General features: G+C 41.7%; 1 protein-coding gene across 1 annotated transcript in view; it reads left to right on the top strand.

Moving 5' to 3' along the window:
* LOC143037462 (uncharacterized) overlaps positions 1–17,340 on the top strand; it is a 21,773-nt gene extending 4,433 nt beyond the window's left edge. The window contains exons 3-10 of the mRNA XM_076205709.1: positions 457–664; positions 2,207–2,406; positions 3,124–3,268; positions 3,629–3,783; positions 4,438–4,612; positions 6,162–6,331; positions 7,936–8,091; positions 10,894–17,340. Coding sequence (XP_076061824.1) covers positions 457–664; positions 2,207–2,406; positions 3,124–3,268; positions 3,629–3,783; positions 4,438–4,612; positions 6,162–6,331; positions 7,936–8,091; positions 10,894–11,178 — 1,494 coding nt within the window. The 3' untranslated portion in view covers positions 11,179–17,340. The remainder of the gene's footprint in view (positions 1–456; positions 665–2,206; positions 2,407–3,123; positions 3,269–3,628; positions 3,784–4,437; positions 4,613–6,161; positions 6,332–7,935; positions 8,092–10,893) is intronic.
* Positions 17,341–18,555: the final 1,215 nt, after the last annotated feature.

The raw sequence follows: 18,555 nt of genomic DNA, 5'->3' as shown, positions 1-18,555 counted from the left end.
AAAGTTCTTGTTACTATCCCCAAGCCTTCGTTAATACAGCAGCTAGTTATTCGTCTGCAAATTAGTGTCAAGAATTTATTCATAACTGTTTGTAAACTGTTGCCTCTTATGTATGCTTCATTTTTTTTTTCTCAATCCCTCTCCACACCCACGTATTAATTTCCAATCACCACCGTTTCCTCGACGTGACTTTATTTTCCCAAAATCAAAGCCTCTTTCCTCCCTACTTTTCCTCTTTCAAAACTCTGCCACATACTATACCTACATGCTATGTAGATATAACTCTCTCATGTTTCTAACATCGAATCTTTCCAATTTTGAGTCATCTGACTAAACATTAGTTCTCTTTTTCTAAATACATGTGCTGCATATTTACATATTTGTACATATACATGTACATACATACACGCATAAGTATGCATATATGTAAGTATTTATGCATTTCCCACCCATCAGGAGTGCTCTATCACTGGTCGTAGTTACACCTTTGCCCAACTCCGCGATTCCGTCTCCCGCTTCGCCGGTGCCCTTGCGCGCATGGGTATCGGGCCCGGGGAGACGGTAGCCCTCTTCAGCCCTAACACCCCCGAGTACCCCATCGCTTTCTACGGTGCCATCATGGCGGGAACGGTGGTCACTACCGTCAGCAGCAGCTTCACACCAGGTAAGACCCAAAGGTCAAACGAAACTCCACTTGAGTAAAAGCAGCAATGACTGCAACAGCTCTGTAGGGAAGAGGCCAAACGCAGAGTATGGGAGTCCAATATATTTTACGTTTCGCCCAGCAGGGCTTCTTCAGAAATAACATCGATGAAAAACATTTTACTCCTTATATAGCCCGAGCCTTGCGGGGAGAAACAAACATTAAAATGGTGTACACACAATTTGCGCAAATTGCTTGTTACTTGTAATTAAAATTGCCAATGGTTGTAACCTGAGTTTGTTTCTCCCCGCAAGGCTCGGGCTATATAAGGAGTAAAATGTTTTTCATCGATGTTATTTCTGAAGAAGCCCTGCTGGGCGAAACGTCAAATATACTGGACTCCCATACTCTGCGTTTGGCCTCTTCCCTACAGAAACTCCACTTCTTGTTTCCTCTCCCTATACTTCATATATACGAGTATAGCATGCACTCAAACTTCACTAGCAAACTTCGTGGTTATACAGTATTCCCCTAAGGAAAAATATTTTTCATCTATTTATTCATTTATTCACTTATTATTATTGTTATTCTTTACTATTTAGAAAAATGTAAGAACATGATTTTTAAAGACAGTTTAGTAGTCCAAGTCAATACACTTTGCAGCCAACCAAATACTGACGAGCCACCCCCGCCTGCACCTTCTCTCTCCCTTCCCCATCAGTTATTCGATGGATTATGGACATGATAAGGCAGAGATATATTTTGTATGATGAGGAAAGGGGCGTTGATGTTCGGTTGGCTGCAAAGTGTACAGACTTGGGCTGCCACACTCTTTTCAAAACATGGTTAACACTTCGCTGCAGAATAAAGTGGGTTCGCTTTCGGTGACAGATATATTCCCAAAGTTTGTCGATGAAGTTTTTGTACATGTTATATACATATACATATACATACATACAAACGTATACACACACACATATATATGTGTGTATGTGCCCACGCAAGCGCGCATTTCTTGCGAATTTGTTGGAGGTCCTGGTTGCAACCTGAGTTGTTGACCAAGGACGTGAGATAGCTGGAATTATCTCCTGGACCAAGACAGATGTATCAGGTGTTTGATGGTATTACTAGATGACACAGTTCACTCTGTTAATGCATATGGAGAGGACAATGATGGCTTGGGCAGTTTCATATATCTTGGTAATGTAGTGCATAAAAACATGTGAGGGACATCTTTAAAGAATTTGCGATGCCCATGGTGTTATGGGCACGCTCAATCAGAGTATATAGAGTTGTTGATACTTGCACAGAAGGCTTGAGATCCAAATCTTCAAGTTGCTTGTACTGCCTTCCTTTCTGTACGGCTGTGAGACACGGCCTTTAAATGCTGATATCATGAGGCGTCTGGACGTTTTTGGTACTAAGGGTCTTCGGAGAATTAAGGAGTTTCTCTTACATGACTTTGTTATCGTCTATTACTGTGAATTACCCGAAATGAATCAGTCGAACTCTTCCGGAAAACAAAACACCCTCTGTAACCCAACAATGTTCCTCCTCCTGCAGAAGAAGTATCCCGTCAATTGTCCGACAGCGGCGCAAGGATGGTCATATGCCACCCGCTCCTCGAGGGCGTGGCAGATGCTGCCCTTCGCCTGCACGGGAGTCCCTGCAGCGTCGTGGTGACGGGTCCCTCTTCCCACGGGCACCCGAACCTCCTCGAAATCATAGCCGACCCCAACATCCCCTTTGCCGATCCTGTCGAGGTAAGTGTCTTTTTCCTTTTCAGTTGGGTCATGTTGTATGCAACCCGACCGGTGGGTGTAGAGGTTGAATTCATTCTGATGGTTAGAACTTGGAAGATACTTATCAGAGAATGAATATTATAATCCATTAAAATCACAATTTTGGTGATATGCACACATTATTATAAACAAAAAAGTAAATTATTGGAACTTGAGGATTACGAATCAAACCCTCAGCAACATTAGTAAACAGAATCTCCAACCACGTTTGATGGGCTACGAAACTTATATCGGTATCTTCAGTAAAGAAGAAATAGTATGTTATCCACCAGAATTACAGTATTAGCAAGATTCACATTATCATAAACAAGAAATTTAAATTCTTAGAACTTGAGAATTGTGAATCAAATATTCAGCAACATTAGTGAAGAGGATCTCCAACTAGGATAGATAGACTTCGAAATTTGTACCAAATGGGAATGAATCTCTATAATCCCTCTGACGCAATGATTCTTCATAGCCCATATTCTGGATACCACTAGACTATTTTATTCATATAAAAGGAACACTTGAGACAAAATAGATTCTAGAGGGAGATGACCCGAACTCCAGTGCTACGGTGATGCCCCTCTAACTGAATACAATAGATTGCTGTTCACACAAAAAAAAAAAAAAAAAAAAAAAAAAGAGGTACCTGGCCATGTCACCAACACTCTCCCTTTCGTGGTCGTCCTTCAGATCGACGTTAACGCCCCAAGCCTCCTACCGTACTCGAGTGGCACTACAGGAGCTCCTAAGGGCGTGGCTCTCTCTCATCTAAGCGTCTCCACCAACATGGAGATGTTCCTCAAATCGAAAACCAGTTCCATGGAAGAAGCCTTGGGTGAGTAACTTCCACTGTTAGTATAAGCAAAGGAAGTCATTCTTCTGCTTCATTCTTTCTATATAACAAGATACGCACACTCACAGAAGCACACACGCACACACACACACACACACACACACACAAACGGCTTGATATATATATATATATGAATGTACATATACATACACATATACATATGAACATACATAAACGCATACATACAAACATACATATGTAATATAATATGATATATATATATATATATACATATATACGTATGTATATATATATATATATATATATATATATATATATATATTATATATATATGCACATACAGTATAATTCTATATCTACCGTTTGTTCTTCATCCTACAGGAGACCACCAGGAGGTGCTGATGGGCCTCCTGCCCTTCTACCACATCTACGGGATGCTTGTCATCATGGCCGCAGGACTTCGGTCGGGCGCCAAAGTCGTCACAGTGCCCAAGTTCGAACCTCAGCTGTACGTCAAGAACCTGAAGGAGCACAGGGTGAGGATGGTAGCTTGAACTGAAGGAGGAGGTGTACGGTTGAGGTCCGGGGGGGTACCAGCCCCACAAACCACGAAAACAAAAAATAATAATAAAATAACAAAATTAAATAAAGGGTTGGCGCGGGGGAGGAGGGAGGGAACGAGAAATGGGGGGGAGGTGTTTTGGAAGGGTTTTAAGGAAAAGGGGAAGGAGGAAACGAAGGGGAAACGTTGGATCAAAGTTCCATGGTAGTGACAGTGGGATCATCAAAGTACCCCTTTGAAGGTCAGCATCTAACCCTACAGATGAATAAAATAATCTGGCGACGACCGAGAATAATACTTGAATATTCTGATGCTTCACCCTTTCATCCCTCTTGTACTGGGTGGCACTTTTGAATTAGTTTGGCTGCTGCCAGGAGATTTTGTTCAGTTATGTGCCACTCTGTTACATCTAGTCACGATGAACCCATTACGTCCGGGGTAGTACCATTCTTTGTTAACCTGGTCGCCGCCAGTCTGTTCTAATCGTCAGCAGCAGCGAAGGGAAATTTAAGTCTACCCCTCAGCCCCAAGTAAAAACAGACGGATAGACAAATAACTAAACAAACAAACCTGCTACCGTACTGAAGAAAATAAAACTTCTAAGTCAAGACTTCATCTCTGCCCACAGATCTCCGTCCTGCAACTCGTTCCTCCCTTGCTCAACTTCATGGCTGCGTCGCCAGCGGTGGCTCCCGAAGACCTCACGAGCCTTAAGACGGTTATGTGCGGCGCAGCGGCCACGCCAGCAGCTTCAGCTCAAATTTTGAAGGAGAAGGCGCCCAATCCCATCTTCTTCCAAGAAGGTACGGAACAATAATATATTTCGATTTCAAAAATTCTCTTTCAATTTATTCAACTCATTTTTCTTTCATTTATTCTTCTTTTTTTCATTCTTTCTTTTCCTTATTTATTTATTTAATTATTTTGCTCATTGTCTTAGCCTTCTTCTTTATCTTTGCTTTTTCTTTTTCTTCTCAAAGTTACAAGATTTTCTTTTTTTTTTTTTTGCTCATAGTCTTTCTTCTTCTTCTCCTTCTTCTTCTTCTTCTTCTTTTTATTCTTCCTTTTCTTTATTCCTATTCATTAAGATTCTGATTTCGAATACTGTTTCCTCTTAGGATTAAGAGTTTCATTTTCTCTCTCTCTCTCCAAATTTGAGTCCAAATAGGACACTCTCTCATGGACTTTACGTTTACTGATAATTTGTAACGATGGTATGATGACGCTGCGAATGTACTACAGAGATGAATGCATGCAATATAGCTGTAAGGCTTGATATTTAGCTGAACACTTGAACGACATACCTTCATTCTTTGTTATATGCATTTGTGTATTCGTTTATCTTTTTGCTTATTTCTATGTTTATTTATATGTTCATTTCATATTCTCTACATTGATACATCTATTCCAATAAATTATCCATTCATTTGTCTATACATACATACTGTACATACATACATACACACATACATACATATGTACATACATACATACATACATACATACATACATTCACACATACATACATACATACATACATACATTCACACATACATACATACATACATACATACATACATACATACATACATATACCAACAGCTATTTCCCCATCACAAGGGAGGTGGCCTAAGTCAAAAGCATAAATCCACTCCCACCCATTTCATCCCCACATACTCCACACCCATTCACAACTCCTCCCCTCCCTCTTTTCTTGGCTCTTCCTAGATAACGGGTCACCATTCTGTCTGCGATAGAGGAAATCTCTATTCATAGAGAAACTATGATACTTTATTATACTGCGACTGTCCCTCCGTTATGCTGTTCCCCCACTCTTGTTACTGTCCTGTACCACTTCTCTGAATATTCATTTCCTTTTTCGCTGAACCCAGTGGTAGGGGAGAAAGAATATGGCCACCGAGAATTCCCTGTTGAGTCGTAGAAGGTGACAAAAAACGGGACTGGGATAGGACTGGGCATTCTACTAAAAAAAAAAAAAAAAACGGCATAAGAGGGACTGAGAGGAGTTTTCCAACATACACAAAATCTTTTCACTGTATGATTTATGGATTGAACCGGCCTTGGCTACTTTCCCGGGACCACCAGTGATTCATTTATCCCTTCATATATCCACACATATATCTGTCACTTAACACATTTAATTACTTACTTGCTTATTCATTAAATTCTTTACTTAGCTGGTTATATATGCATCTTTATTCGACCTCGCTTTGGACCAAAAGGTCTCCCGTCGGCTTGTAACCTTGTATAATCTACTGTTATCCTTTTCAATACCACAAACCAGTTTGTCGCGGGCTACGTACCACATGACGTCTTCTTCTTTTTCCTTAGGTTTCGGAATGACAGAGTCGTTATGTTCGCACATGACCCCAGCAGGAGGAGAGCGCCTCGGATGGTGTGGCAAAGTCATCGGCAACGTCAAGGCTAAAGTGGTCGACCTAACGACTGGAAAAGCTCTCCCCTCAGGGATGGAGGGTGAGCTCTGCGTATACTCCCCTACGGTGAGATTCGAGACCTTTGTTCCTGAGTTTTGGTTAGGTATTCATCTGTAGTAAGTTCACGACTTGAGGTAAGGATATTCTTCATTATGGCCACTGAATATATAGATACCATCAGCAAGATCATGCATTCGGCAGATGTCAGGTATCTTCACTCACACACCGATTTCGTTTGCAACGGTTTCTCCGACCAAGACCCTTTGCAGCAACCTTTCGCAATCCAAGCAGTTCTCGGTAGGCTCAGTCAATTTGCTCCAGACATGAGACTGTGGGCATCCTCTCCGTCTCCTTCACCATGGGTAGTCCCTAATGAATACAGCCCTGTGGGTGGAATTATCATCAGGGAAATTAACCACATATTTACATACCCAAAATCTAAATTCACAAATTATGCTGATAACAGGCGCTGACTGAGTTTCAAAGAACAGTCACCGATTTTATACAGAGATATCAGCGATACCCAACTTGCTTACCTGCTCACCCAGATGCCCGTTAGATCTCTTGTGCTCTGTCGATTGTGAGCCTCCTAACATATGACCTCCAGGCAGTTCGATCTTGGCTCAGATTTTCGATTCTTGCAGTGTTAATCCTGTCCTCGTTATAGTTTCCTTAATCCCATCTAGCCCCTCTTCTTGGATGTCCCCCTCTTGGTTTCCATTCAAGTATATGTATCACCTTCCTACTGCCGTCCATTCTTTTTATATGGCCGAACCAACGCAGTTGATTCCTCTCTATTCTGGTTATACTGGGATCAACACCATGGGTTTTTCTAATATTTTCTTTCCTGATGCAGTCCCTCTTTGTCACGCCCATTATCAGACGAAGTATATGCATTTCACAGGCCTGCAGCTTTGATGTTATTTCTGTAGTCAGGGTTCATGTTTCACATAATACCCAACTATTCTCCGAAAACACTTGGTACCAAAGACGTCAAGACGCCTCTTTAGAGTATCATTCACTGTTCATGCCTCACAGCCGCACAAGCAAAATAGAAGGTTTAAGAAAACAGAAGATTCGAATCTCAAGCCTTCGGCATAAATATCGGTAACACCATTTCCTCTGGTTGAGTGAACCTTCATCAGCAATATATGGTCACCTTCCCCAGCACACTGAGCAATATAATACCTGTCTGTCCTCTGTCCCCTTTCAGATAGGAGCAACCACATTGTTTTTTTGTTTTTGTTTTTCAAATTTCACAAAATGAATATTTCATGTTATTCTTCTTGATGTTATTGTGCGTATTTAATCAAGAATGTTGCGCCAACGACTGATGTGATTTTGGCAAAGGCCAAATAATTCTCCTCGGTTTTGGGACGAACCCAGAAGGGAATTATTTCTGACTGTCTAAATCAGTGGTTCTCAAACCAGGATCCAAAGGTCCCTGCGGGTCCACAACTAGTGGTATTTTGTAGATTCTAAACAGTCTTATTCATTACTGAAGTGGCTTTCAGGAGGCTAAAGACTGGTATTTCTTAAAAGCTAGGGGATATGTGCGAACAAATTAGTAATCACTGGTTTAAATCGACATTTTCATTACAGCGATTTGAGTCACCTGAAGAGAAGTAGTCATCGCAATTGAGTAAACTGGCATGTTCTCCCTCCTTCAGATGATGACCGGCTACCACAACAACCCGAAGGCAACGGCTGAGACCATCGACGAGGACGGGTGGCTCCGAACAGGAGACGTGGCAATCTATGATGATCAAGGATACTTCCAGATCGTTGACCGCATCAAGGAACTCATCAAAGTCAAGGGTCTACAGGTTGGTCTTCACCTCACTATATCTTTCAAGTTTTGTGTGTGTGTGTGTGTGTGTGTGTGTGTGTGTGTGTGTGTGTGTGTGTGTGTGTGTGTGTGTGTGTGTGTGTGTGTGTGTGTGTGTGTGTGTGTGTGTGTGTGTGTGTGTGTATTTTACGTAATTGAAGTACTGTATACAGGAAAAGAGCAAGTTACACTCGTGTGATCCTATTTCTTACACTCCAATTAGCATACCTCGCCTCAAATTCATGTTTAGGTCCAACTTAGTTTGTATCCTTATTTTCCAATAAGAATATTTAGACTGATGGATTGTTCCAGTTTGGGATAGATTATCTTTTAAGCTATTCCATGAGTTAGGTGAGGCGGCTGTCCTTCCACTGGTACCACGTCACCCAGTACTACCTGCCGCATTGTCGGATTGTCGGCTATTAAACCGGTTCCCTCCACTGGTGACCCACCAGAAAGGAGGGTGTGTTGAGCACCCAGATGGAAGAAAAAGAAAACCATCAAAGGGGGAGATAAACTCTGAGTCAATGGCTATGCAACCCTGATATGGGTTACTAACCTACATGTTTGTCGTGCATGGCATCTCTGCAGAGCCTGGAGACGGGAGTCTTGGAGGCTGAGTGATGCCTCAGTGCCGTAGTTGCACTGAGGTGCCCACCTAGGACTAGCAACACGCCTTTCTGGGCTTCCATTCAGTCGAGGATGAGGGGGAGGGGGACTCTTGGCTTGGAGAGGCAAATCGGCTGGGCTGATTGACTTGAATATATGGGTCAGGCACGCCCTGAGTCAAGCAACTACCTCCCGGGCCGACAATGCACGGTGCGCGGCTGTCATTCCCTAGTGTCAAGGTATAGGGTGCGTATACTCTCCCATAACACCTGCGACTATTGGATCAATATGTATAACCAGACCCTAGTCTCCCCTCATTGGACTCGGTGGTGGATGGGGGCGTGGGAGAGCAAATCAAAGGTATCCACTTCCATACGGTGACGCCTACGTAATCGGCATGAGGAGCAAGTGGGTACTCGTTGATGCCGACGTCGCCATCTTGATTATATTTATTGTAGTCGTACCTACGTAATTTCCATTCTCTCTAAACTGGCTTCATCAATTTTCTATGGTTATCAAAATACACGGGTGAAAGAGAACGAACGATTGAGCACTGACTTTATTTTTTTATAATGCGATTATTATGACGCAACATCGCACGTCGGGCAGCTAATGCTGCCAGACGTGCGATGTGCCCCGGAGTGAAGAGGGTATATGTCCATGACAACCATACTGGAAACATATAGTGGGGATGGGCTTGCAATCTATCCCCATCAGCATTACCAAAACAGCTGTACGGGGTGCCAGGGTGTTGCAAATGAGGCACCAGAGCGTCGAATCAGAGCCGGAGTGAACCTCCGGCAGATTCTCCGTGAGGGCCTCTGGAACATTGAAAAGAACATTCTCTCTCCCAAAACGACTGGCTACACTTTCAATCGGCGTAGCTCAGGAAACTTAGAGTGAATATAGTGGCTCTCTCAGACATGAGAAGACCAGGCAACGGCGAGATCAGTAGTGAGGGTTACACCTATTTCTGATCGGGTCGAACCGATGGGACCCACTTCGCGGGAGTAGCTGTAGGCATAACTAGCTGTAGGCATAACTAGCTGTAGGCATAACTAGCCGACTACTGTGAGCCATTGTAAAGATTACTCCGGTTAACTACAAATTAATGTCGTAACACATTCGTAAAATTCAACAAGAACCCCGTAAAGCATTAGACGCCACTTGAGCCCTTCCCATGTTCCTTCTTCTTTCTCTGTATATAAGATATGCCTTTTGCTCCACTACTCTGTATTCCACTGAAGAGGATCAGTCCGTGATCGAAATATATGGATATCATTTATTCCATTTCTTCTTATCTAACACAAAGGATTACTCCGGTTGTTGATGAATGCATGATGCTGGTGAGGCTGAAGCACACTTTGGGCTTCATCTCTCTTATTGCACTATATGCTCCCACTGGGAGATATAACCTTGAAGAGAAGGAGATATTCCATGCCAAGTTTGAATCTGTAATTAACCAGTGCCCTCCACGAGACACGTTTATTGTTCTGGGTTACTTCAATGCAGTTATTGGCACCGACAGAGTACGTATTGGCTCCCATGGTTCTGGAACTAGAAACATCAACAGGTCTCTCCTTCTGAACTTTGCAAAGCCCAAAAGAGTGAGGACTGCTGGTTCCAGGTTCCAGAGACGAGAGCCACACGGATGGACATGGTACAGTAATGCCGGAGGAGTGGTTAAGGAGATCGATCAGATACTTGTTAGCACTCGTTGGGAGATCCTACAGAACTGCAGGTTTTATCGAAGTGCTGAATTCTTTAGGACCGATCACAGGCTTGTGGTCGCAACACTTAGACTACGTATCAAATCCAGGAGAATCTCGAGATGTAACCCACCTGGGTTTCATTTCGAGAAACCCGGGGATATGCGGTAGCAATCTCTAATCGGTTTGAAGTATATTTGACTCTCTCGAGGACCCTGAAGAACTGTGAGACACTTTAAAACGTGAAAATCTTAAAACTGTCGAGGAATGCGCTGGAAAGCGCCCAAGGTCGATGAATGGTGTGGCGTCGCGGGAGACACTGGAGAGTATACAGTTAGGTCGTGCTGCCTCCTAGCCTCCAGATTTCTTTGAACTTCATTTTTTCTTCTCCTGTGTCACATACTAATCTTCATCCGTTTTCTTCCAGAAGATTTCTCCCTTTGGTTTCCCCTGTCTCATCTAGTCCTTCCTTCTTCCATCAGGTTTCACCATCCGAACTCGAGGAGATCCTACTCCAGCACCCATCTGTAGGCGACGTGGGCGTCGTGGGCCTTGAGGACGAGAGGTGTGGTGAGGTCCCAATGGCCTTCGTTGTCCCCAGGGCCAAGGGCGTCGACCCCAAGGACATCATGTCCTTCGTTTCCGACCGCGTGGCGCCCCACAAGCAGCTCGCTGGCGGGGTCCGATTTGTCTCCGAACTTCCGAAGAACCCCACAGGAAAGCTTCTTCGACGGGAACTTAGGAAGATGACCAAGACAACGAACTAAGACCGAGAGAGAGAGAGAGAGAGAGAGAGAGAGAGAGAGAGAGAGAGAGAGAGAGAGAATGAGGAATAGGTTTCAATTTTGTAAATACGTTTTTTTAACAGATCTGTCCTGACATCAGAAATTGATATTTCTGTGACGCTTTAGTGCTTAAGAAAATATAATTTATTGACGAAAAGCTGACCGAAGCTGGAATGAGAAGTGTATGTTTGTCTAACGGTCCTTGATAGTGCATTACTTTCTTGTAGAGAACACTTTAATTTTGCTGCTGCTCAGTGAGGGATCTTTCGACTGAATAAAATCGCCCAAGATTATTCGTCTAGCGATAGACAGAATAAATGAATAATTAAAATTAATGATTATATGAATAGATAATTGAATAAGTAGAAATTATTAGATAAGGATAAATAAATAAATTAGATAAATCGAAAAATTAAATTAGATAAACAAATAAACATTCGTTCCATCTGAAAGAATTTCTCCCAAGTATTCTCGGTGGCTATGTTTTTTTTTTTTTTCTTAAGGGGTGCAGACAAAAATAAATGGGATGGGTATTTGAAGGAGTATGGAACTATCATATCCCTCTAACTCCCAGAGATCACCTCCAAGCTGAATAAGATCGTCTAGCACTAGACAGAATAAATCTTTTGAAGATAACTTTCTCCTACCCACGGCCCCTAAAAACCTTTCTCGATAACCGTCCGTTATGGTCCATTAGGATAGAGGCGCTGGTAAGTAATCGCCATCAATGTACAACACAACCTGAGGTGAACAAAATTGTCTGATGTTAGCCACGATTGAATATTTAAAGAGGATGAATTCGTTCTTTTGGGAAGTAAAAAGGCGCGCGCGCGCGCGTGTGTGTGTGTGTGTGTGTATGTGTGTGTGTGTGCGCTCGCGCGTGCGTGTCCGTCCATCGAGATAGCGTCGACATCAGTTCTACCAAATCCTCTAGTTCCTCCGCCACTTCCTCAGATCGATCAAACCTTTCACCAGGTTCCTTGTTATCGCTGGCGATTTAATCTAAGTCTCATCAGGTTCTTCATGGCGTCGCACTTGGGTCACATGTAAAATATTTCACCTAAATTGTTGGTGAAATAAGATATCAACAATTTAGAAATAAGAAATATACTTTTGAGAGCTGAAAGTAATAGATCAACAATTCAAAATAATTACACAAAAAGGAAGCCTCTGCTAATTTAATTTGAACATATTCGTAGATCGCACGTAGCATCTGCTGAAAAAAATGAAGCTGCGCCTGAAACATTTCATTCTTTTTGTTGACGATATAGCAGCAGCTCGTGCAGATTTTAATTCTATCCTAGTGTAACACGTTGACGGCAACATCCCTCTAAGGAAAAGAGTTTTCCTTTCCTAGCTAAGCAAAATCGCTTGGTAGCATTGTTTCTCTCTTTCATTAGCCACATCGGAAGGTATGATCAATTCCATCAGTTCCCATTAGTGCTTCGAAATTTAATTCTTATATTGGTTTAAAGCTCTAATCAAACTGGAAAGGAGAATTCCTACCCTTAGTTTTCTGACGGGAAGTTGTAAACAAAATGACTGGAAGATACCAGATAAAGTCATTATACTTTGTCTCTGCCATGTACTTTTTATGTATTTGTTTCCTGTATATTTTAGTACAATAAATTCACATTGAAATATAGCTATTCATGTTACCTCACACCAATTAACATTATTAACTTTCTCAAGCCAAGGTAATCATCAGAATCCAGTTCTTGAACATTTCTCTCTCTCTCTCTCTCTGTTTTAAACATCACAGTAATGTCCTGTTTTTTTGTGTTTGTCCCACTCCTAGGAGTATTAAAATGTCCCAATTTTTAAGTTGATTCCAAGCTTATTAAAATTTACTATAATAACTTTGTACATAGAGAAATGATGACACTACGACTGTCCCTCCGTTATGCTGTCCCCCAACCCCTTGTTAATGTCCTGTACCATTTCTCTGAATATTCATTTCCTTTTTTCGCCTACCTACCCTGTGGTAGGGGCAAAGGAATACTGCCACCAAGTATTTCCATCACCTCCCCTCCCCCCAACCCCCTGCCCTCCACACCTCTTCCACCAATCTCCCCGTGCCCAAGCCATCCCAACACTCCCTTCTCCCTCCACCCCAACTCCACCCAGCCAAACAACCCCCACCATACCCCTCTGGCACCCAATCTCAAATACATCCAAACTCCTCACCCCTCCTGTCCCACATTCCATGCCTCCACCACACAGAGTGCTGCCATCACCCCCCCACCACACACACACACACAACCACCTCCCAGCATCACTTCCAATCGTCTACATCTCACCACTCTCCAATCCACCAAAGCACCCATCTGCCTCTCCTAATCCACACTCTACCCCCACCCCTTCAACCACACTTCCCCCCAAGTACCCAAAGCTACCCACTTCCTCCTGTCTCTCCCCCTTAATACTCACTTCCAATTTGCTGCCATCCTCTCCCCATGTACATCTCATCACCTTACATTTACCCATATTTATCTTTCAACTTCCTTCTTTCGGACACCTTCCCAAACTATCACTTTCTTAATCCCTCCTCTGATCTGTGCAGTGTTGTCATCAAACAATAACTGGCTTATCTCCCTTTTTCTTCATTTTCTTTAACAATCTCCAATCCCTGACCCATTATCCTTGCATTTACCTCACACCACCCCATCCATGTACAAATTGAACAGCCATGGTGACATGAAACATCCCTGGCGAAGTCCCACCTTTACCACAAACCACTAACTCTCTCCATTTCTAATTCTAAACCTGGCCACATATTCAAACTGCCCCAGATACAATCACCATACAGAAGACACAGAATACCTCATACTACAATACCCCACACTAACAAACCCTGGACAACAACACAATACATCTTCCCTGAATGACTTATTGTCCTACACAGCGGCAGTTACGGGTTACCTGAAGGATTCTGGTCTTCTGCAAGAAAGATCAGGAGCAACAGAATGATTGACTACCCTGAAAAAAATTATGGGAGGGGTTGAGGGCAACTGCTGTCTGTTTTAGGACTACAGGTTTCCAGTTACCCTTGCGTTTAACTCTCACACCACTCCATCCATGCATAAATTGAACAGCCAAGGGAACATAACACACCAGGGATGTGTTATGTCACCTTGGCTGTTCAATTTATACATGGATAGGTGGTGAGAGGTAAATGCAAGGGTAATGAGCAGGGAATTGGAGATGGTTAAAGAAAATGAAGAAAAATGGGAGATAAGCCAGTTGTTTGTTGACGACACCACTTGTAGCAGGATCAGAGGGATTAACTGAGTTTGTGAAGGTATGCAAAAGAAGGAAGTTGAAGGTAAATGTGGGTAAAAGTAAAATGATGAGATGTACGAGAGAAGAAGAGAGCAAATTGGAAGTGAATATTGTAGGAGAGAGGCTGGAGGAAATGGACAGTTTTAGATACTTAGGGGTGCATGTGGCAGGAGAGGGAGGAGTGGAGATAGAGGTAGAATGTAGATTGAGAGAAGCAAGTAAATGCCTTGGTGGATTAAAAAGTGTAATGAGAAATAGACATTTGGGAATGTATGCTAAGAGGAAACTGTATGAAGGAGTCATTGTGCCAACAGCACTGTATGGGGCAGAAATATGGAATATAAGAGAGGAAGAAAGAACTTAAATGTGTTTGAGATGAAATGCCTGAGAAGTATGGTAGGGGTTACTAGGCTGGGTAGAGTGAGAAACGAGTTGAGAAGGAGAGTGAGGGTAGAAAGGGAGTTGGGAGATATGGTTGATGAAAAATGTTTAGGGTGGTTTGGAAACATGGAAAGAATGAGTGAGGAAAGATTAGTAAAAGGTGTGTGGAAGGCAGAGGTGGAGGGAGTGAACATGAGGGGGCAACCAGGATAAGATGGATGGATGGGGTAAAAGGGAAAGGAAATGTCTTCTTTTTTTCTGCATGAGGGGACAGAGAGTGGGATCATTGATTAAGTGAAGGGGCCTTGCTGTGGATGTGTGTCTTGCTGCATTGCTTCTGACCCAAGACAGAGGCAAGATGCAGGGATGACCTGTCATCCAGGAGGAGCCAAAAAAAGAGGGAGTGGAGTATGTGTGTATGAAATGGGGGGGATTGATTTATGCCTTTAACTTTGACTACCTCCCCTGTATGGGGGAAAAAGCCATTGGATATATATGAAACTCATGTCAACAAATGACTGAAAATTTTATTAGCACATACAACTATCACTGATCTCATCATTCTGATTTGTAATAAAATAGAAACAAGTTTCTTTGAAAGTATGTTATTTAATACTTTAAAACATATTACAATCATATTCCTCAAAATCAGATAACTTAGGAACAACAAAATCTATGAAAATAATATCTTGAATTATGCATTACTATACACCTTACAGGTATTACGTCTATGACAAAATCCTGGCATACCCCAATCACAAAGCTTCTTCATTAAGAAGACCTTCCTTGTTACATCACAATATCAAAAGATATACCCAACATATACACTGTATATATATATATATATATATATATATATATATATATATATATATGTATACACAGTTCTTGCAAAATAATATTTACCTAGTACTAGATTACATATTGCATATGTCATTTTCTGAAGGTCTGCTAGTCACACCCATATAATGGCTTTTATTCAACAAACAAGCACCATCAGTATTATACTTTCTTTATGATCTCTGAAAATTAATGTGCATTTTCAGGTAATATAAACTCACTGGTATGTGCCATGGGTTAGAAGCAATGCATCAAGCCACAGCACATCCACAGGTAGTAATTTTCAAGACTGACTTTCATGATAACTGCAAGTTAGAACATCAACTTTCCTATCTGGGTTATTAAAACTAATTTTTCGCTGTAATATTTCCTTCTTAAGAATACTTCGACTGTCAATTAGTTGCATGTCTGAGGGTACATGTCAACTTGAACATGCATGGCAAAAATTACATTTTCCTCTAAGCTGTCAATGCTGGATGACAGAGGGCCAGAACTCAAGTTAACCTGGTCCCAATCAATGACTGATCAGTGAACTTCCTCAGACAAGTTTTCAAAATGTTTAATGGGCAAGGGGTTCTCTCATTGCACTAAAAACATATTGGACCACCCATATAATGGCACAGGTGATGTGTGACAACATTAGACATACCTTGACATTAATAATGAAATATTCTGATAACTATAGTATTCATAAATACATAGCCAAAATTTTATAACCCAGCTTTTCACAGCTTGCTGTGGCCACATTTTGTTGGAGTCTTACCCCTTGTTACATACTATTTTGTGCAATGGAGATATATGAGCTCTGGCCATCAGGCCCTGCTGTGGAAGTTCTCTGCTTCATTGCAATGGCCATGACCTAGGTAGTGTAGCAGTAGAGAGGGATGACCCTTCATCTACAAGGTGCGAAGATGGAAGGGGCATTAAATGGGTTTCAATGAGGATAAAATTGGTGTGTACTCTGACTCAGGTACCCCTTTATAAAGGGGAAAGAACTTTTGGCATATATATGTTCTTTGTTAAGGGATTTACAACAGGTACATGCATGAGGTGGTTCTACAAGAGGGATGTCAGGGAGTCATTTCCCTGCCACCAATCTTTAGACCAAGTCAACTTTCTCACTTCTTTCACTCAATCTATCAATAATTGCTTTGATTACCAAGTAGAAAACCTGCAGCCCTACAGTAACTGGCAACAGTCCTCAGAACCTTTGACAGAGCTCTCTGGGAAGTAATTTTGGACTGCTGTGTGCATTCTATTACTGTGGGATGGTTTCTATTTTACTGGCTGAAGTTGGAGAGAGAGGAGAGCAGTCACCAGTTGTCACTCTCCATGTGTGAAAAAGTGTTTGAAATATTGCCAAAGTTGACAAAGAGAAATGCCAGTCCCAATCCAGAGACAGAGTGTCAACCCCTTCTAATGGAGGTGAGGGGTTCTAGGGTTCTGAAAATGGACAGCTTTGCTGTCCATCTTGCAGGACCACAACATGCAGGTACCCATATTGGTCCCTCCAACTTCATCTGTATTTCCTCCACCTCTGAATACAAGGGGAGCTGTCAGTTCACAAATGCTCAATTTCTACTTTTAACTGGTGACATAAGATCAGTCTCAGAATAATATATTGCACACATGAGTCAAAAGTTTCTTCCTATAAAATCTATGGGGTCTGAGGTCCACTATCACCTGCTATGGAGCTGTGTTTCTAGTCAGCAAAATTCAAGGCAACAACTGATTTGGAGGGATTTAAAATGCTGAAATGAGTCACAGAGTTTCCTAAACATAATTCAAGTTGTAATTCAAGTGATATAAAATGTGGATTTAGTCAAATGTAGCCAAATCTAGCTAAGTCACTGTTGCAAAATCAAACTACAGTAATCTAGCTCAATATACCTATTTATGTAACAGTGACCTCTTTTTCACCTTTTCAGCTCTTTTGTTTATGAGGCAACTAGGCATGGGCACCTTTGTTAGAGATTGGGGACTTAAGACTGCATGCCCTTAATGCTGTCTTGCATTGACTCAAGCAGAGCTTGAACCAATATCCATCTAGCTTCTCACCTGCACATGCTGGCATCCTTGTCTACTTAGCCACCACACTCCCCAGTAATAGTCTAACTTGCAACCATCCACTAACTCAATCTAACAACAATCTGGTTATACATACAAACTAACGAGTAGATTACATTTATGGATGTCTACCAATGTACCTTCTTATACATACATTCAACCACTATTCTGCTCATCTCCCAGTATTCCCTACCACTATCCAAATTCTGAGGCAATTTAAAACAATGGCAGTCACTACTCTGTCTTGATGGTGTACAACTTTAGCATATCCATTGTTTTTTATCAAACCACATGAATCTTAGTATGGTGAGCTATGAGAAATGAATGCATCCTAGATGCTAACCAAACATATTCCATGTGTAACTGAGTATGAAATGATGTTGAAAATCATAATCATAAATGGAAGAATTTTGTCCCTAGCTGTATGAAAAATATATTTACACCAAGTGCAGCCAATCAAAAAATCTGTTCACCTTCCCACTTTCACTACCAATAAATATATATATCAACTCTTGAATATTATAGTATATATGGCAAAAGTAAATTATCAATTTATGATCATATAGTGTCCTCTCTTGAGGTTCTCATTGGTAGTATTAAGTAAGGTGGTGATAGAACTTTAGGTTGACTGTACTTATACATTTATTTGTGCCAACAGAGGAACAGACTTTGATTATTAAAGATAAATTTTCTAACCATATATTGCAGCTGCATCCAACACCTAATACTATTGACAAGCATCAATCCCTTGAAAAAGGTTCATCCTTTACTGATTTGTTCTAACCATCA

Source organism: Oratosquilla oratoria, chromosome 22 (assembly GCF_046742065.1).
Source record: "Oratosquilla oratoria isolate Oo_2021 chromosome 22, ASM4674206v1, whole genome shotgun sequence".
Lineage (NCBI taxonomy): Eukaryota > Metazoa > Arthropoda > Malacostraca > Stomatopoda > Squillidae > Oratosquilla > Oratosquilla oratoria.
Note: the sequence above shows the minus strand (reverse complement) of the source record. Positions and strands in the feature narration are given on the sequence as shown.